The sequence below is a fragment of the Dermacentor albipictus genome, chromosome 8 (assembly GCF_038994185.2).
Source record: "Dermacentor albipictus isolate Rhodes 1998 colony chromosome 8, USDA_Dalb.pri_finalv2, whole genome shotgun sequence".
Classification (NCBI taxonomy): domain Eukaryota; kingdom Metazoa; phylum Arthropoda; class Arachnida; order Ixodida; family Ixodidae; genus Dermacentor; species Dermacentor albipictus.
The window spans coordinates 133,421,865-133,443,419 of record NC_091828.1 but is presented as its reverse complement, the minus strand read 5'-3'; the positions used below and the strand labels follow the sequence as shown (position 1 = coordinate 133,443,419).

Sequence of the window (21,555 nt, the reverse complement as noted above, 5' to 3'; positions counted from 1 at the left end):
ACAATGTACAAAATATGAAAACACCCATGTACTTAGGCGCACTTTAAAGAACCCCAGGTGGTCCACATTCCCGGAGTGGCCCACTACGGCGTGCCTCGTAATCAGATTGTGGTTTTGGCACGTAAAGCCCCAGAATTTAATTTAATTTTCAGCTACAATGTAGGCAAACTGGCACTAATGCAGAGGCTATATGTTGGGCAGCTGTCTACCCTTGTCTGCCTGCGTGCAGAGGATGGCGCAATGAGCAATTACAGGGCCTAAAATCCATGAAGTTTACCCGTGATGACCATGAGCTTCACATGAACTTTACCATTTCTGAATGGCTGTGAAAGGCACCAACGTCTACAACTGCCATTTTTCAATACAATCATTTGTTGATGCTGCAAATACAGAGTGAGGATCACAAGAGAGACAGAGAAAGAGTACAAAGCTACAATGTACAAAATATGAAAACACCCATGTACTTAGGCGCACTTTAAAGAACCCCAGGTGGTCCACATTCCCGGAGTGGCCCACTACGGCGTGCCTCGTAATCAGATTGTGGTTTTGGCACGTAAAGCCCCAGAATTTAATTTAATTTTCAGCTACAATGTAGGCAAACTGGCACTAATGCAGAGGCTATATGTTGGGCAGCTGTCTACCCTTGTCTGCCTGCGTGCAGAGGATGGCGCAATGAGCAATTACAGGGCCTAAAATCCATGAAGTTTACCCGTGATGACCATGAGCTTCACATGAACTTTACCATTTCTGAATGGCTGTGAAAGGCACCAACGTCTACAACTGCCATTTTTCAATACAATCATTTGTTGATGCTGCAAATACAGTGTGAGGATCACAAGAGAGAGAGAGAAAGAGTACAAAGTTACAATGTACAAAATATGAAAACACACATGTACTTAGGCGCACTTTAAAGAACCCCAGGTGGTCCATATTCCCGGAGTGGCCCACTACGGCGTGCCTCGTAATCAGATTGTGGTTTTGGCACGTAAAGCCCCAGAATTTAATTTAATTTTCAGCTACAATGTAGGCAAACTGGCACTAATGCAGAGGCTATATGTTGGGCAGCTGTCTACCCTTGTCTGCCTGCGTGCAGAGGATGGCGCAATGAGCAATTACAGGGCCTAAAATCCATGAAGTTTACCCGTGATGACCATGAGCTTCACATGAACTTTACCATTTCTGAATGGCTGTGAAAGGCACCAACGTCTACAACTGCCATTTTTCAATACAATCATTTGTTGATGCTGCAAATACAGAGTGAGGATCACAAGAGAGACAGAGAAAGAGTACAAAGCTACAATGTACAAAATATGAAAACACCCATGTACTTAGGCGCACTTTAAAGAACCCCAGGTGGTCCACATTCCCGGAGTGGCCCACTACGGCGTGCCTCGTAATCAGATTGTGGTTTTGGCACGTAAAGCCCCAGAATTTAATTTAATTTTCAGCTACAATGTAGGCAAACTGGCACTAATGCAGAGGCTATATGTTGGGCAGCTGTCTACCCTTGTCTGCCTGCGTGCAGAGGATGGCGCAATGAGCAATTACAGGGCCTAAAATCCATAAAGTTTACCCGTGATGACCATGAGCTTCACATGAACTTTACCATTTCTGAATGGCTGTGAAAGGCACCAACGTCTACAACTGCCATTTTTCAATACAATCATTTGTTGATGCTGCAAATACAGTGTGAGGATCACAAGAGAGAGAGAGAAAGAGTACAAAGCTACAATGTACAAAATATGAAAACACACATGTACTTAGGCGCACTTTAAAGAACCCCAGGTGGTCCATATTCCCGGAGTGGCCCACTACGGCGTGCCTCGTAATCAGATTGTGGTTTTGGCACGTAAAGCCCCAGAATTTAATTTAATTTTCAGCTACAATGTAGGCAAACTGGCACTAATGCAGAGGCTATATGTTGGGCAGCTGTCTACCCTTGTCTGCCTGCGTGCAGAGGATGGCGCAATGAGCAATTACAGGGCCTAAAATCCATGAAGTTTACCCGTGATGACCATGAGCTTCACATGAACTTTACCATTTCTGAATGGCTGTGAAAGGCACCAACGTCTACAACTGCCATTTTTCAATACAATCATTTGTTGATGCTGCAAATACAGAGTGAGGATCACAAGAGAGACAGAGAAAGAGTACAAAGCTACAATGTACAAAATATGAAAACACCCATGTACTTAGGCGCACTTTAAAGAACCCCAGGTGGTCCACATTCCCGGAGTGGCCCACTACGGCGTGCCTCGTAATCAGATTGTGGTTTTGGCACGTAAAGCCCCAGAATTTAATTTAATTTTCAGCTACAATGTAGGCAAACTGGCACTAATGCAGAGGCTATATGTTGGGCAGCTGTCTACCCTTGTCTGCCTGCGTGCAGAGGATGGCGCAATGAGCAATTACAGGGCCTAAAATCCATAAAGTTTACCCGTGATGACCATGAGCTTCACATGAACTTTACCATTTCTGAATGGCTGTGAAAGGCACCAACGTCTACAACTGCCATTTTTCAATACAATCATTTGTTGATGCTGCAAATACAGTGTGAGGATCACAAGAGAGAGAGAGAAAGAGTACAAAGCTACAATGTACAAAATATGAAAACACACATGTACTTAGGCGCACTTTAAAGAACCCCAGGTGGTCCATATTCCCGGAGTGGCCCACTACGGCGTGCCTCGTAATCAGATTGTGGTTTTGGCACGTAAAGCCCCAGAATTTAATTTAATTTTCAGCTACAATGTAGGCAAACTGGCACTAATGCAGAGGCTATATGTTGGGCAGCTGTCTACCCTTGTCTGCCTGCGTGCAGAGGATGGCGCAATGAGCAATTACAGGGCCTAAAATCCATGAAGTTTACCCGTGATGACCATGAGCTTCACATGAACTTTACCATTTCTGAATGGCTGTGAAAGGCACCAACGTCTACAACTGCCATTTTTCAATACAATCATTTGTTGATGCTGCAAATACAGAGTGAGGATCACAAGAGAGACAGAGAAAGAGTACAAAGCTACAATGTACAAAATATGAAAACACCCATGTACTTAGGCGCACTTTAAAGAACCCCAGGTGGTCCACATTCCCGGAGTGGCCCACTACGGCGTGCCTCGTAATCAGATTGTGGTTTTGGCACGTAAAGCCCCAGAATTTAATTTAATTTTCAGCTACAATGTAGGCAAACTGGCACTAATGCAGAGGCTATATGTTGGGCAGCTGTCTACCCTTGTCTGCCTGCGTGCAGAGGATGGCGCAATGAGCAATTACAGGGCCTAAAATCCATGAAGTTTACCCGTGATGACCATGAGCTTCACATGAACTTTACCATTTCTGAATGGCTGTGAAAGGCACCAACGTCTACAACTGCCATTTTTCAATACAATCATTTGTTGATGCTGCAAATACAATGTGAGGATCACAAGAGAGAGAGAGAAAGAGTACAAAGCTACAATGTACACGGTCGTCCACTTCCAATTTGAACACGGCTCCGGGCGGCCGGCGCTCCGCGGAGCGCCGCTCGTGGGCGCCGGGCTAACTAACGCGCCGGCGCACTGGCCGCCACAAGCGTGGCCGGAGCCGCGTCGTCTGCTACAGCGCGTCTGCACTAGTGTGTGCCGGCGGCTGAGGCCAGACCTGTGGCTGCCAGTGCGCCGGCGCGTTAGTTACCCCGGAGCCCACGAGCGGCGCTCCGCGGAGCGCCGGCCTCGCCGGCAACCCGGAGCCGTGTTCAAATTGGAAGTGGACGACCGTGTACAAAATCTGAAAACACCCATGTACTTAGGCGCACTTTAAAGAACCCCAGGTGGTCCATATTCCCGGAGTGGCCCACTACGGCGTGCCTCGTAATCAGATTGTGGTTTTGGCACGTAAAGCCCCAGAATTTAATTTAATTTTCAGCTACAATGTAGGCAAACTGGCACTAATGCAGAGGCTATATGTTGGGCTGCTGAGCTCGAGGTTACACGTTTGATCCAAGCTGCGGTAGCTGATACATTCTGATGGTGGCAGAATTGCACAATGCCCATGTACTTTGATATACACGAAACATATATTACAAGACATACCGTATTTACTCGCATAATGATTGCACTCGCATAATGATCGCACCCCTGAATTTTGTCGTCAAAATTCAACTTTTTCTTTCCTGTGTAATGACCGCACCCTGAACTTGTCGCAGCGATATGTCGTGTGCCAAGTCTAGCTAATGATGATCGCACTTACCTTCTGTCAAATGCTACGCAAACGATTCTTGAAAACATACCAAGAGGTCTGCATGCACCGAACATTCTTAAGCAGATGCGATCACTTTCTGCACTTCCATGAAAAAAAAAAAAAAAAAACTACAACCAAGCTTGCCTCGGCTTTGTTTGTAGGCATCATAATGGATTTGGTCAACAGCAACAACATAAAGGGTGCGTTTTGATTCCTCTCGTCTGCACTCATGGGCACGCAACAAATCGCGGGCGGCAACAATAGTGGCCACGTTTACGCTGATAAGTTACAAATGTACCCTATTCATACGCCCATGCTTGTAACGCAGCTAAGATATTCGCCCACCCTTAGTGGAAACGTGCCATATTAGGATAACAGTGAAGACATATGTCGCAGTTTCCACAGCATGCCCACTATGTGTTTCTGTGTCACTGGCAGCTAAGCGTGCCCATCTCTGTTTCTGTCTCCTCAAAGTAGACATGGCTATGTCGCAAACGTGCCGATATTAACATTATTCATTACTGATACGGAAGGAACTGTTTCAATGCATGTAATGTACTCACAAGAAGAACAATAATCGCGTTCGGCTTGCTCCGCCGGCCGTCATTTTTGTTTCGGTGTCCCACACTGACAACGGCAGCCGCCTGCTTGTCACCGTGCTGCAAATGCGGGATCAAAAAAAAGTTTCTTTTCGTGGGAAATTTAACTCGTACAATGATCGCACCCCTGGATTTGCACCAATTTTTTTGACGAAGAAGTGTGATTATGCGAGTAAATACGGCATATGATCATACACGAAAACTTTTTCTTCTGCCTCACTCATTCTGTTTTTGCAGAACCTTCATTTTTAGGTCAATAAGGGCCTTCTTTGCTTTAAGATTTTCCATTATTTGTGCATGTTCTGCCTGCCTTTTCTCAAGTCTATCCTTGTGATCCTCACGAGCGAGTTCCATGCGAAGTGCATGGTCTTCACGCGTTAGCTTCATCTTGAGCAAGTGCTCTTTCCTTTTTCTCTGAGCATCTTTTGTGAGTGAAGAAAGCCGAGCACCAAGTTCACTCCTCACAGCATCATCCCTTGTGCAGGATGACCGGCTTGCGTTTATCCGCCGGCGGGCTGTCGGCACTGGCGGCACAGCAGCTGGCGGGGCTGGAGCTGGTGGGCATGTAGCTAGGGCTGCTGCTGGCTCTGGTACACGCTGAGCAGTTTCAGCATTTGGTGGCGCTGCACACTGCGAAGCCGCTGCTTCGTCCTGGTTTTCGATGTCCCACTGCCAGGAGTCGTCATAGTCCATGTCGGCATCTGCAAAGTTATTGCAATCAGAGTTGACATTAGTGTCGTTTCCACAGTGCTTGTACCTTTTACAATCCACTTTTACGAGTGCGCTGTGAGCTATACAGACATTTTTGCCTTGCTACATAATGCACCGATGTTGAACAAAATACTGCACTGTACTTACTATTAGGACATACTAAAGAACTTGACACAATGTAAGCCCGTGAGCACACAACAATACAGCATGTTCCTGCTGGTGCATCCAGCTGAAGCAGGTTGAATGAAACGGTGACAGTAATAACTATGCGGTTGCATTCAAACTTTTGCATACAAGCCGCTCATCCTCATATTAGGACTCATTCTCTGTTTCATGGGCCACGAAAATAACTAAACCAATGGTGTCTATGCTGACAGTTATTTGCATCACAGGTAGGCTTTCTGTGTATATTGCTTGTTGACGGTACATAATAAACAGGAAATTATGGGCACTATTGCATGGGAAAAAGAGGCGCTTTGGAAACGCTGGAGAGGTTTGCCCAATAGCAAGTGTACCTGCTATTCCACACGCATGTGGCAACAAATGAAACACATGTATGACCACAAACACACAGCATAGGCACCCATGAACATACACAGCTAATCATATATCGAGTACACGACACAACATGGTCAATTTACAGTTATCTCCACAAGGCATGGTGCCTCTCGTATGTTCAGAGCAGATAACATTATGACATCTCCTCTGGATCCAGACAGTGCAAGAGCATATCGATCCATGTGTACTGTACATTGCACACGTACAACTTTGGCGATGTAACCACTCCACTGTAGAAAATAAGGGATTTCCGTTTGCAACACTGACATGAAAACAATGAAATAATGCACAAATGCAACTGCAAAAACCAGTTTTGGAAGCCTTTGAGACAGAACCAATGACTGCATCATTCCTCGTTATAGTGTCCATTATACGAAACCATAAATAAAACCCTTGCTGCACTGCTCCAACCTCATCACCATGATGCCCAAAAGTAATGTCAGCACTTCGACATTAAAAAGTAGCTTAGTTTCTTGCAATACTGCTGTGTCAAATGCGTAATACAGAACGAGTTGTTCATTAGCCACCTGCAATGCCTCATTTGGTGCCTTTCTGTATTAGCAAATCTAGTTTCCTAAATAATTAGTCCAGATATAATATTGCACATAAACTCATACTCACCATCTGCATCAGTGCTTCGTCCCGGCTGTGAGGAAGTCAGCAGTGCTGCTACAGCTGGCGTTGGCTCTGTGCCAGGGCCAGTGCAGTCGCTGTCAAATGGATTCACAAGGCGTGTGGCCATGTGAGTTGCCACTGCACCGACCCTGAGCAACTCGTCATTCATGTGGCATCCTGCCGGGGCGCCACCACCTTTGAAAAGCAAATATCAACGTTAGCAAAATAACGATACCTCTTCAGTTTCACCGCTTCGAAAATACTGGCAGAAACATATGAACACATCATGATGTAGCTTAAGTCATTTTGAAGCCCTGCTAGCTGAGCACAAGAGAAATACAGACACAGGTCGCCGTGCTTACACGCACATAGCACCAGGCATATGCTAATGAACTGCAACTGTGCCCAAGTTTTCCTTGCCCCTGGTATTTCATTACAGCACACGACAAGCCTACACACAAAGCTAGTTGATGGCGTTCGCCCAAGGACTGCATTAGCACGCTTTGCAAACAAATAAGGTAGCGTTTCTTTCACAGCAAGACGTCCTTTGAGGTAGCAAACGACGCCTTCAAGAAACCAAAACATGAGCAAATTTGCCGATCGTGCAAGTGTGTCGCGGAAAACAAACATGCGTAGGCACGTCCTTTGTTTGCCTGCATGTTACGATCAAGCAAGTTTACTGCAACGTTATTTTTGGCGATGAATTTATTATGTCCTCGCCACTGTTCCGTATGCACACGCACAAGCTGTTGCAGAGTGCGCTAGAAATCAGCTGTAGCGATGGCTTCCCGTGCTTTCATCAAATATATATACAAGCAAGAAGCAGAAATTTCGGCACATGAGGAATAATGCTCACCTGTTTTGAATATTTCCCGCGTGTCTTCGGCTTTGGCACGGCGCCACTTTTCTTTCAGGTTGTCCCAGCACTTCTTTAATTGCTTGGACGTTCGTGGCCGGACGTTGTGGCGACTGTTGAATTCTTCGGCCAACTTTTCCCACGTCTTCTTCTTTGCGTTGACCGACACCGCGTCAGTCCGTTTGCACTCGAGCACATCGCGGTGCCTCTCCATCAGGTCCATCAGGATGGTGCGCTCTTCGTCCGTGAAGTTAATTTTGCGCCGCTCCATTCTCAACGCGGTTTACGAAAAAAAAGATAATACTAGACTATTTAAACAACTAAACTGATAAAAAATGAGTAAAATAATGCACAGCTAATTATAAATAAGCAAGAAAAAGCGAAGGAAGTAATAACAGGGCAAAACAACACGGACGAACGAAATACCAACACAACACGGACAAAACCAATCTGGAGAAGACTGTACAAAAACGTGCGCTGCGTCGAGTGGATTAGACCAACGTGGCCAGACGTAAATAGCGGACTCACCAAAAACGGCGAGCGTTTCATCAAGTTTTATCAAGCGTTTATACATTATTTATGTACAGATGCTTGTGTGCATGCCATTATTGCTTTCTTATAATAAAAGCAGTTTAAACGTCGTCAAAGTATCTATTTCGTAGCAAAAAATTCTCTAGCCTCGCTCCCAGGTAAAACACTTAACAAGTGAAGGGTGCCTTTCATAAGGCACACTTATGGCGCGTTAAGGTGCGTTTTCGAAACGCACCTTGTTCTTTCCTTATACTTATACTTTTCTCGTCCTTTCATAAGTGACCTTATCGCGATAAGTTAAGTTTGGTTTGTGAATACGGGGGTAAGTCATGAGGGCTCACTCTGAAGCCGGAAAAGTGCCGCTTCGCTTACGATGCACTTTTGTTCCTAGGCCACGTCATCAGCAAATCAGGAGTACGCCCCGACCCACAGAAGACAGCTGCCATCGCAAAATTCCCGCAGCCAACCGACAAGAAGGCAGTGCGCAGATTCCTTGGCATGTGGGCCTACTATAGGCGCTTTGTCAAGGACTTTTCACGCATCGCGGAGCCGCTAACACATCTAACCAAACGTGATGTTGAGTTCAAGTGGGAAATGCCGCAGGGCAAGGCATTTCAAGAACTCAAACGACGCATGCAGTTGCCGCCGGTACTTGCACACTTCGACGAGGACACCGATACCGAAATCCACACTGACGCCAGTAGCCTAGGCCTCGGTGCCATCCTAGTCCAGAGGAAAGAAGGACTTGAACAAGTGATGTCGTATGCTAGCCAGTCGTTGTCAAAAGCGGAAAGCAATTATTCTACGACTGAAAAGGAATGCCTCGCCATCATTTGGGCTACAGCTAAATTCCGCCCTTACCTCTATGGGAGGCCATTCAAAGTCGTCAGTGACCATCACGCGTTGTGTTGGCTAGTTAACTTAAAGGACCCTTCAGGACGGCTGGCGCGGTGGAGCCTCAGACTGCAAGAATATGACGTCACGGTAATATACAAGTCCGGAAGAAAACACTCCGACGCCGACTGCTTATCGCGCACCCCCATCGATCCCCCGCCGCAAGACGATGAGGATGACGACGCCTTCCTTGGGATAATAAGCGCGGAAGACTTCACTAAAAAGCAACGAGCAGACCCGGAGCTAAAAGGCCTCGTCGAGTATTTGGAAGGGAACACCGACGTTGTCGCTAGGGCATTTAAGCGCGGGTTGTCTTAGTTCATGCTACAAAACGACCTGCTAGTGAAGAAGAACTTCTCACCAGTCCGCGCCAGCTACCTTCTTGTTGTACCGTCAACGCTGCGTCCAGAAATACTGCACGCCCTACACGACGATCCAACCGCTGGGCACCTCGGATTCTCCCGGATGCTGTCGAGAATACAGGAAAGGTATTACTGGCCGCGTCTGACCGCCGACGTCGCCCGTCACGTCAAGACATGCCGAGACTGTCAACGACGCAAGACACCACCGACAAGGCCAGCAGGATTACTACAGCCGATCGAACCTCCTCGCCGACCATTCCAGCAGATTGGAATGGATTTGTTGGGGCCGTTTCCGATGTCAACATCCGGCAATAAGTGGATCGTCGTGGCGACGGACTATCTCACCTGCTTTGCTGAAACTAAAGCTCTATTAAAAGGCAGCGCAGCCGAAGTGGCAAAATTTTTCGTCGAGAACATCCTGCTTTGACATGGCACCCCAGAAGTCCTCATCACCGACAGAGGAACGGCCTTTACAGCGGAGCTCACCCAAGCCATTCTGAAATACAGTCAGACAAGGCACAGGAGGACCACGGCCTACCACCCGCAGACGAATGGCCTTACGGAGCGGCTGAATGCCGACATGCTAGCGATGTACGTCGACGTCGAACACAAGACCTGGGATGCTGTCCTGCCGTACGTAACATTTGCTTACAACACGGCGGTGCAAGAAACAACACAGATCACGCCGTTTAAGCTGGTTTACGGCAGGAACCCGACGACGACGCTCGGTGCCATGCTGCCGCACGTCAGTGACGAGGAGAATCTATCGTCGCTACCTATCTCGAGCACGCCGAAGAAGCTCGACAGCTCGCCTGCCTACGGATCAAGAACCAGTAGCGTACCGACAGCTGATACTACAACCTCCGACGACGCTGTTTGGGTATGGACCCCGATACACCGATGAGGACTGAGTGAGAAACTATTGCGACGCTATTTTGGACCCTACAAGGTCATCCGACGCATTGGCACACTGGACTATGAGGTCGTGCCAGATGGCATTTCGCATTCACAGCGGCGCCGCGCACGATCTGAAGTGGTCCACGTGGTGCGTCTTAAACCCTTTTACGGACGCTGACGAACTTCCTTATTTTGTTGTTTTCTTTGCTACGAGCTCTTTTCTATATTTCTTTCGTTTGTTTGCAGCATCGGGTTGATGCTTTTTAAGAGGGGGATATTGACACATGTACTTATCTTTATCGGACGACCACGTTTCGCTGCCTAACAAATGTAATCGCACAGCGCGGCACGCGCCTGCATGTATCCTAAGTTTCTGGAAAGTTATCGATGCTTCTACCCGGCTGTCTGTCGTCGCCGAACCTTATGTTATCTGATTTCATCGCGTGACGCGAATGGTGTAGAACTTTGTGGAAGGCACGCGGGTCCGAACGATTAGTCTGGAACATTCGACGACTGCTGTATAAAAGCCGACACGCTTAACCCGCTGATCAGATTTTCGAAGATCGCCGACTGTGTTCGCCGCTCTCGTTAAGCTTTAAGTGTAGCCTGTTTTGTGGGCACAGGTTCGCCCAATAAAAGCTAGTTTTACCTTTCACAGTATTGCTACTGTGTTCTTTGACGTCACCACCACGTGACAATACCCACCTCAGACGATGTCTGTTTTTCGCGTATTAGAGTAATTTTTTCCAAGATATATTTCTGGGTTTGAAGAATCTCGTTTAGCACTTTTTCCATAAGGAGTCCTGGATTTTTCTCAACATCTCGCGAAAGCTTAAGCAACAGGCATGCCATTGAAAAGCAGTCGCTAATACACTTCAGCAGTATGTGTGGACACGGCAACAATACATAGGTAGTCACTATAAAATCCGTGTTAGTGATAAAACCTGCACGTACAAAGGTATATCAGACATTGTCATCACGGTGGGGTTGCCATGTCCACTGAAGCTCAACTATGTTGGCTGCAGATTTATACCCAGCAGGCTTGGTGTCACAAGGTGTCAGCGTGACGTCATCGTCTCGGTGAAGGAGTATAGAAGATGTTGTCCACGAGGTGCTGATATGTCTTGCAAGCGGCATATTGGGTGGCATTGATATTTAATCTAGGATACTGCCACTTCAGTGCGCCGATTTTCAGATGGGAAACATAGCACCTGCCGTTTTTCATGGCCAATGGTGTGCCCGACTCAAGAAGCAGGATCATTGCGTAGACCTGCACATCATCACCATCATTTCTTGTCCCTTAAGGACCCCTTTCAGGGCATTACATAAGGGGGGGGGGGGCAAATGCATCAAAAACACTGGTCATTATTATACAATGGTTAACTTATTTGTACAACAGTAAACAAAACTTAGTACACATGCTAATAGACGATGGGCAAGAAATAAATAAAAACAAAACAAAGTAAGGTACAAACCGGCAGTAGAAATAGCTACATAACCGGCAGTATAACAAAGCAATAAAAAAAGTTAGGTGTTAGAGTAACAGCGTAGCAGTGGTAGGTTGGAGGGTTTAAGAAACATGACAATAGGTGCCTAAATTTATCTGGATCACTTTCATTTACCATACTGTTGGGTAGCGCGCTACACAATTCAATAGCAGTAGGTAAGAAAGAGTTGTTGAAGGCATTAGAGGAACCATGAAGACGTTGTAGACTCAGGTTGTTAAAGAGACGCTTGGTGCTGCTTTACAATACAAAAGTGTCATCGTCACGGCTGGGTTGCCGTGTCCAAACTGCACAGTTTGTACGGTAATAATACAAAATTTGTTTTATGACCATGTTATTTATCACCAGTTAAATTGGGTGTTAATTTGAGCTTAAATTGATGTGACTCAAGTATATTTACATACTGTGCAGCTGAAACATGCGGCAGTTGATGCTTACGCTGTGTTTCAGATGAAAGTCGGTGTCCCAACGAGCTCCGCTGCATCTCCTGCTGGCACATCTGTGCGAACAGTGGCTGTGGTGTCGTCTGCTGCCAGCGGCACATCACCTGCATCTGGGGTGAAAATCATTGACCTCACTCAGGAAGAAGAGGCAGCAAATGCTCATGCTAAGGCCCTCTCAGGTGGGTCCCATCCTCTCGGCAACGAAGCAGTGGTGTGACCGTACAGTAAACCCTCATTAACACTGATGTCTCGAGAAATCAGTCAGGTTGCTACTGGTACGATGTCAACACATATTTTTAGTCCTTTATCCAGAGGACTCCAGATATCTCGAAATCATGACTTAAAATACCAGAGAAAAGTCACTACCTAAAAGACGGTGCTAATTTCTGCAGTGTAAGGAATTCCAGGCAAGTTTATTTATAATGGCAAAGCCTTTAGCGCAATTTAAGAAGACGGGGATGTGACAGAGACACAGGACAGCGCTTTCTAAGTTTACTTAGAAAACGGAAATTGAACCGTGAAAAAGTGCAACTGTCGTGTATTTAGCAGACAGCCACCTATGAGAGTCTGTTTACGCCTCACTATTACAAACATGAAGTGAGCGACCCCATCAAGCCATAGTCCTGCTGAAACTACATTGCGAGCCTGCATGCTCCCCTGGTTTCGACGCAGTTAATGGGCCGATTGCATAGGCTCAAAGGAAAACTGGTGGTATTTGTCAGTGCCCAGTGAAAGTATTGGATAGCTTTAGAAAGGTATTAAATAGTGATGTGCAACTGTCGAATATCACCATATCGAATTGAATAGTTAACGTTGGAATAATACGATTCACGAATCGGCTATCTACTATGCATTTGATTTTTATAATCTTCAATATACCGTATTTACACGATTGTAAGTCGACTCTAATGTAAGTCGACCCCACCCCCTCCCATATCGCTTGACCGAAAAAAAAAAAAGAGCATACCCGAGGGCGCATTCGGTAACGAAAATTTATGAGTAGCTGACATGGTCACTCGACTACTCGTCTTTACTAGTGCTGCCATCGTCATCGTTGCTGCGGTCCCACAGCGCGTCGTGGTCCAGCGAAATTTCAAATTTGGCAAACGACCGCACCAGGACATCTTGCAGAACACCAGCCCACACCAAATGCACCCAACCACACGCAGCCATCACGGAGGCTCTTTTGACAGATCGGGTTGCGTAATTTCGCAGTCTTCTGCCGCCAGCCACTCGTACTCACGGCGGAGCAGGACCTTAAAATTAAGGCGAAGGTCCGGGCTTGTTTCATGACCACGTCGCACTTCTATGGCAGGGACCGATCACGCATTTCAGCGACGTACGCCTCAAGCTTAGCCTACAGCTCCGGAAAGCGTCCAGACTTCGGCACGTGGGAAATTTGTCACTTGCCGTCACAGGGTGAAAATTTCGCTTTGCTGCAGTCGCCACTCTCGCACCACCCATTTAGAAACATCGAAATTGCGGCCCGCTGTGCAGTGATTTGTTTCTTCGGCGTAAAGGATGGCAGCCCCCTTGAACGCTGCTGTGAACGAGTGCCGAACGATTAGTGGGCCTGCAGCACTCATGACGACTGATTTGATTTGATTTGATTTATTGATTTCCATTTACACACACACATGTACAGAGGAGTGGTAAATGGAGGTGGATGAGGGAAAAAAGCCGCACAAACACGGCTTGAGGTAACCTCACCCCCTTAGATACAATATGGCTGCATGGGGTTACACATCAAGCGCCATATAAATTACATTTATGTAGTGGCCATAAAACATTGCAATTTTATAATATATGTAAGAACAGTGAAATGTTTCCACAATAACAATGCAAAACACACTGCGGCATTGAAATAAATAAATGATATACACTTGGTAACAGACAAAGAAAGAGGAACATAACACACATTATTAATCATTAACAAACGTGCTCTGAAGTGAAAGCAATAGAGTTTTAAATTCTGACAGTGATAAATCCTGTAAATTGAAGCCTGCTCTGTCGTATAAATTCAGTAATCTTGGAAGGTTGTTACACAACATTTGACAACCGTAGTTAGTTTTAGAGCGCGGAACCTTCCAGACTTCAGGTGTACGAGTTGAATAACGGTATGAATTGACGGATAGATTTGCAAGTTCTACAAGTAAAGTATTGTTACGTTTGGTATTAAAGTAATACTCGCGTAATAGTCTGCAGTTATAGATTTTATGGGCTGTCGCAATGTTGTATTTCTTGAACAGGTTTTCAGTATGGGCGGCAAACGGTACATTAGCGATGACACGTATTATTTTCTTCTGCATACGAAATAATTTACTCAAGTTACATTCAGTTGTGGTGCCCCATACAAGATGTCCATAATGTATGCGAGACACGAATAAGGCATTATAAATTAATAATTTTAGAGAAACGGATAAAGTATATCTGTAGCGATTTAAAACACCTGTTATGCGGCTAAGTTTTTGGAGTAAAAAGCTTACATGGTCGTCCCATTGCATGGTACTCGTGAAGTGTACCCCTAACACCTTTGCAGAAAGAGTGAGTTCTATATTTGTGGATCTATACGCTAATGTTAGATCTGGAGGAAGAAGACTCATGCCTTTGGTATGAAAAATTACGGCCTTTGTTTTCGCCGTATTTACTTTTAGACAGTTCTCAGTGGACCAATAGGATAGGCTGCGCAAGAAGTCATTTGCCATACTAATTAAATTGGTACAAGAAGCGGACGAGATGAAAACACTTGTATCATCTGCGTAAATTATAAATTTCGCCTTTTCGTAGATGGAAGTAATATCGTTAGCATATAATTTAAACAGCAACGGGCCCAAAATGCTACCCTGTGGGACGCCACAAAGTATTTCTTTGGTTACCGATGTATTGTGGCCTACAGAAACAAATTGGCGTCTGTTATTAAGATAAGATTTTAATAATTGAAGTGGAATGCCTCTAATCCCATATTTCTCTAGTTTGTAGAATAAAATGTTGTGAATAATATGATCAAACGCCTGTGTAAAGTCGACAAATATGCCTATTGTTAATAGCTTATGTTCGAAGTTCTGCAATATAAATTCCTTTTGATCGAGAAGAGCTAATTCAGTCGACCTGTTTTTACGGAAACCATATTGAGCATTTGAAATTATCTTGTACTTTTCACAGAACGAAGACAACTGACTTAGAATAATTTTTTCAAGACCTTTTGAAAAAACAGGGAGGATCGAGATTGGGCGATAATTTTTTATATCCAATTTATTACCCTTTTTAAATAATACTACTACCTTAGCAACCTTCATATTTTCTGGAAATACGCCTGTGGAAATGCACAAATTATAAATATGTGTCAAAATAGGGGCAATATCATATATAACAAATTTTATAGGTAGAATCTGAAGACCATCGGCATTGCAGCTGCGAGATGTCTTGAGTCTTAGGTACACAGAACATACATCCGAAGGCATGAGTGGCTGAAAAAATATTGTGTTTGCGTTCGGAGTAATGTGCACATAGTGCGGCATGGGATGATTGAGGTCAACGTCTCTGTGTACAAAATAATCATTGAAAGCGTTTGCCAAATCCTCCTTTACCAGCAATCTACCATTTAAACTAATTTGTTCAATTGGATCACTCCTCTGATTTCTGTTCATAAGAGCATTTAGTCTATTCCATAGTTTCTTTGAGTCATTCATACAAGACGAAAACATCTGCAGAAAATAAGCATCACGTGCTTTCCGTAGCTCTTTGCTTAATTTGTTACGAAACATTTTAAATGTTTTTAAATCCAGAGGCTCTCGGGTTTTGATGAATTTAACATATAGTTTGTCACGCTTCTTCATTCTTTTACAAAGAGCATTCGTTAACCATGGCTTTCTGAGGCATTTTTTTCTCCTGTTAACTTTGTAAACAAAATGCTTTTTATACACGGTAACAAACCTGCTAAGAAAAACTTGGCTGGACACTCATGTGCTTTGCTATCTGCGAACGCAGCGCCGCGGTCGTTTTCGTCTACGCATAAGGTAATTGTCTACCCAGCTGCCCAGGGTATCACGAGCGTGGCGCTAGGATCTGGTTCTCCCTGTAGTTTCTCTCCATTTTCTTGTGCCGGTTTTTCCTGTAGGCAGCACTAGGCCGTCTCCACACGCTTACGGAAGTTTTCTTACGTTCTTTGTTGGCTGCGGCGCTCCGATGCATGGTGTAGTGCGTCCTTTACATAGTTGTCGGCAATGGCGTTGAGTAAAGATCGCAAGAAATACCTTCAAGTCTTTTTAATTCAGTAAACCGCAGAGTTTGGCTGTATTGTGGCGTCGCGGAAAAGCGAGCATTTTGCACTGTTTGCAATTGCGACATCGGCATCTCACACGGCGGTAGAACCGACTTGGCTACGCACGTTTCGTCGAAGAAGCACGCCAGCGGCCTTCAGTGCCAAGAGAACCAGCAACGTCTCCAACAATTTTTCGGTAGAAAAGACGACAGTGACGTCATTCGTGCGGAATGCCCGTTCACGGATTTCTTGCTGGAGCACAACATCCTGCTGAGCGCCTCTGAACACGTGAGACCTATGCTGTGGAAAATGTTCCCGAAGTCAGATGTTGCGAAGCACTACGCATGTTCTAGGACTAAGACTACAGCACTTGCCGGGCGATGGCTCGCTACGCACAGGAAAGCACGGTGAGCGCCCTGAGAAAAAGAATGTTTGTGGTTGCCATAGATGGCAGTAACCATAGCCAAGCACAGCTGTGCCCGATTGTGGTCACCTATTTCGTAAAAGAATCGGGCTTAATCGAGAGCAAACTGCTTGCGCTGAGCACCCTGGAGGGCCATTCAACTGGGTGCAACATTGCCAGATTGATTATAGATACCCTCACTTCGTTGAACATACCGCCATCCAATTGCACAGCTTTTGGTTCCGACAACACCAGTGTGATGTTGGGGGGCAAAAATGGCGTAGCGGCAGTACTGACAGAGGCCCATGAAAATGTTATAAAAATTGGTTGTCCATGCCATTTGATCAACATTGCAGCTGAAAAAGTGGCGTCTTGTCAGCCGTCGAAGGTGGCCGAAGTCCTCGTGGATATTTTTTTTTTATTTGGAAAAGAGTGCTAAAAGAAAATTTATCCTTAAACAGTTTCACAAAATGCACGATGTTGAGTTCTGAAAAATCCTGAAGCACGCACCAACTCGCTAGCTGTCGCTTGGGAAATACCTGCAGAGGCGGCTACTGGACCAGCTTTTTTCTTCATGAGGTGAAGAAAGAAGCCACAAGCCCGCAGTTTCAGTCTTACTATCATATTCCGAAGACACCAGTGGCGTCAGCGGTAACTGCACAACCAGAGCCAATCCTGTGCAAACAGAAGAGAAAAACCTCAGCAGAGGGTACACCAGTAACTGTAAAAAAGGCTAAGGGCGCTGATGTGGAAGACGAGACTCTGGGGGCACCATGCATAACACGTGAGGAATGGCTGTTTGCGTTCCTGAGCGCTGATCTCAACAAAGCCTGCTGTCTTTTTTTAAAGACCATTATCCCTGCCTTTGCGATATTGAACTGCCGCCTGCAAGCGCAAGCTCCTCAAATACACTTGCTGCAATCGTTAGGCTTCTTGAGGACCTCCTTTCAAGGTTCGTGAGGCCAGGCCTGCTAAAGGAGCACAAGGACCTGCTTACAGCTGACTACCAGAGCCGAGATGCGCAGAAGGATGATCGAGACATTGTTTTCGGACAAGAAGCTAAACACATTGTTGAAAAACTCAAGCGGAGTGAACAAGAACAGTTTTTTGAGGCTGTTCGTAAATACATGGTCACTGCCTGCGATTACATTCGGCTCAAATTCGTTTTGGCTCACAGTGCACTTGATTAATGCACGAGTTGCGAATGTCAAATTCATTGATGCCATGTGATTTCGTAACGTCCTCTTCTTTGTGGAGAGGTTTCCGGCCTTGTTACCACTGGAGCCGCAAAGGTTTATCTAAAGATGAAGCTCTCAACTTCCTGGAAATGGAATTTGTGAAGTTGCAGGCTTTTGTCATTCCTCCAGATGTGCTGCAAGAGGAACGGGCTGATGCCCAGTGGAACCGTCTCCCAGCTCATAGGCGCAGACGGGTTTTTGAAATTTGGGCGTATCTCAGCGGTGATGCTCGGAATCCTTTCTATAGCGCACAGCAGCGCTGAATGCGAGAGGCAGTTCAGAGCTGTAAAAAAAATCGTACCCAGTTCCGAGCATCTATGTCTGACATGACCCTCGGACACATTCTTTTGGCGAAGTGTCGCAGCGCCGAACATTGTTACGCACGACAGCACTCCAAGAACTTCTTGAAGAGGGCGGTGTCAGCCTCGTTGAAGATTTAGCGACAGTGACCAGTTGTGTTGGTTGTTGGTGGTTTCGAAATAAAAACTACGCAGTTCCTGCTCTGTTGCAACTAAATAAATGCAGTCATGGAAAATGCGTGTGAAATATTGTGACTCCGAGCCCTTCCCCCCCAATCAGATCTCTCTAATGTCGTCTACGAACCTGGCAGGTGTGAGTTTCGTGCAATTGCAATCAAGAATATTGCACTGGTTCTAAGTGCGGATGCAGCCAGTGCAAAAAGTATCTCTAGTCTTCACAGCTTTGTGCCTGATGTCTGAAATGGAGTATAGCACCGCAATGCCATAACCGCTCGGTCACCATGTGGCGGGCAGTAGTGGGACTAACATTTCGGCAGTTTAGTGACTGTTTGTTGTCGAGAGATGTGAATTGACTCCTATGGCTGTTTGGAGGGGGTACGAAAATATTTTGTTGTATTGGGCTTTCATTTTACAAGGTTCAGTAGTTGCTGTTGCATAAAGAAACACAGGTGAGTTTGCTAGTTTACAGGTCTTAGTTAAATGGCATTAAATTGGTTTTCTCATAAACAAAATAAGCCGTCATTCTTGTTTCCGAGTAAAATTAAGTATTAGCGCCCGTCCTGTTTACTTGCCTGCCCCCTTTTCTTTTTTTTTTTTTCGCTATTGTCTCAGAATAAAAATGTGTGCCATCTTTCTCTGCATTTGCAGCTGGCGGCGTCTCACTGGGCAGTGCACTACACAAAATCGTTTCGTCATCATCCATTCCTGTACTGAGCGCGGCACCAACTTCTCTTGTTCAGGTAAACATCAAAAACTATTTATTAACCCACAATTTCTTTTTCTGTTGTAATACTGGTTTTGTCTACTGTATTCATCTGAAGTTTGTAGACAATGGCTTGGTGGTGGATAGTGGCAAGTAGAGAGGTGTCCGCTCTGCGGTGGATGATGGAAGGCACCGTCCCATCTGCAACACCTTCTCCTCATTTGCACAGTCTCTCCATCCACTCCTCGCTTGGCAGTGTTGCCATTTTAAAAGTGATTTTGTCGTTACATTGTCCACTCTTCGTTGGTGCACGAAGTAGTGTTGCTAGCCAAGTTGCAGGCTGTTGAAACATCTTAGGCTAATAATTTGGTAAAGTGCATGTGAATGTCACCATGTGAGTAGTTTCAACCTACGTTGCAATGGGCAATCATTCTAATTGTCCTTTAGAGCTTAGCTGTCCAACAATAATCACAGCATGGATTGGAGACCATTTTTAAAATTTTCTACATAACCCTGTCGAACTGAACTTAACGCTGCAGTTGCAATGTTTTGATTAATATGTTCAATACATATGTTTAAAAGTTTCAGTAAATATTTTAGATTGGTGCAGGTTGGAAGCATAGCCTAAATAAATTGATCATTTGTAAAAACTTTTGTGGTTAGATATACAGTCGAATGATACCGGTTGTAACAATATATCGGTTTTAACCGTGAGAAGCTGCTGCACTGTAAACTTTTGTATGTTTTCTATGGTAAAATAACCTCCTTACTACAATGCCCCGATGCCGCATTATCGGTTATAATGATGAAGTTTGGCTGCTGGGTGTCCGAGCCGAAAGGTAGTGAAATGCGAAACCCTCGAAAAGAAGAAAAGAAAATGAGAAATTCAAGCCGCTGCATGATGGGCCACTACTCCAACGCCCGCCGTGCGCTTATTTTCTAGCCATCTCTACGCGCCTCTCTCCTATCGCTCTTCCACCCCTCTGAACACGAATGGGCTGCGCATAGAGCTCGGCTGCGCCCACAGCTCTACGCCGCCCCACACTCCGAAACATGAACGGACCGTGCCAACTGCACTGTTGGCAGGTTGCTCGCATGTTGCTCGCTGGCTCCTCATTCAGTGCAGTTCTGCAAACAGCTTAGTGCTTGCGTTCAGCTTTGTTGTTTGCATCGAAATCGTTCCTCGCCACGCGGTTTCTTGCCACTGAAACGGACGATGGCTGATCCACCCGCTGATCATCAGCAATGCACGATGTTGCCGGTGAAAAGAAAGTGCACGGCTATAGATTTGTAAACTGAGTGCTTCTAACCAATGAGGTGATCATCGCGAACGTGTTTGCATCAGATAGCGACGACAGCGATGACGCAGTAGGGCAGACTGCCTAAACGTTGTCCTCACAGGAGGCCTGGCAGATGATTCTGTCCCTCCTAGGCTTCGTTTTTGCGAGGTACCTTCCGCTGCACTACGTGGAGTATCTGGATTCCTTGGAGAAGGATGTCGGCAAGCTTCGCGTAAAGGGTGCAAGGCTGACAGACATAGGGTTTTCTCGTGCGAGCCAGTGAGAAGTACGTGGCAAGATGCTTGTGGTGATCTCACCTTAGCGTTTCTTCTAGATTTCTCAAGCTGACAGGCTGTCGCAGTAGCCTTCTCACAATTTTTAAAAGGCTCTCTTTGAGATCACGGTGCTTGCATGTCGCTTCCCACCCGTGACAACTCTTTGCAGTTTTAATAGCAGTGCCACTCTTTAAAAATGTCGCAGCCGTAGCTTGTTACATGTGATTGGAGCGCACAGAAAGCAGTTAACAAATGAAATAAAGAAACAGTAAATTAATGGAAATGAAAGTGGATGAAAAAAACAACTTGCCGCAGGTAGGGAACGATCCCACAACCTTCGCATTATGCGTGTGATGTTCTACCTATTGAGCTACCGTGGCGCCATTTTCCCATCCACTTTCTTGGGGAAGTTATGTTTCCTACTAGAACCCTGGGAGTGTTAACCAGCGCCATTACTCACAAACCTTGGTGGCAGATGTGGAACATCCTTTCTGCAGCAGGCGTCACGAGATTGTGATCTTTTTGGGTGAAGGTAACGAGTCGATAAAACCACACATGCTACCTGAAAGGCATCAATGTTACCGGATTCGAGACCCTCGTTATGTAATGAACGATATGTAGGGAGGTTAACCGAGGGGCCCAATATTTATTAGTCATATCATAAGAAGCCAACAAACACTGGCACCAAGGACAACATACGGGCTAAATAAATTGTGCTAAATAA

General features: G+C 45.6%; 2 protein-coding genes across 14 annotated transcripts in view; one reads left to right on the top strand and one right to left on the bottom strand.

Annotated features, from left to right (window-relative positions):
- The window catches only part of LOC135913480 (activating transcription factor 7-interacting protein 1-like), a 179,146-nt gene that overhangs the window by 83,039 nt on the left and 74,552 nt on the right, over window positions 1–21,555 (top strand). For all 13 annotated transcript variants that reach the window (XM_070524533.1, XM_070524535.1, XM_070524534.1 and 10 more), the window contains 2 exons: window positions 12,200–12,371; window positions 19,222–19,313. In XM_070524533.1, coding sequence (XP_070380634.1) covers window positions 12,200–12,371; window positions 19,222–19,313 — 264 coding nt within the window. The remainder of the gene's footprint in view (window positions 1–12,199; window positions 12,372–19,221; window positions 19,314–21,555) is intronic.
- LOC135905868 (MAP7 domain-containing protein 1-like) lies at window positions 5,037–7,458 on the bottom strand. Its single transcript, XM_065436983.2, has 2 exons — window positions 6,711–7,458; window positions 5,037–5,521 (listed from the first exon to the last, which is right to left on the bottom strand). The coding sequence occupies exons 1-2, from the start codon at window positions 6,871–6,873 to the stop codon at window positions 5,037–5,039; spliced, it is 648 nt and encodes a 215-aa protein (XP_065293055.1). The 5' UTR covers window positions 6,874–7,458.

Coding starts and splice junctions, on each gene's coding strand:
- LOC135905868 (XM_065436983.2), bottom strand. CDS start 6,873: ATGAATGACGAGTTGCTCAGGGTCGGTGCAGTGGCAACTCACATGGCC. Junction 5,522..6,710: donor ACGAAGCACTGATGCAGATG/GTGAGTATGAGT, acceptor ATAACTTTGCAG/ATGCCGACATGGACTATGAC.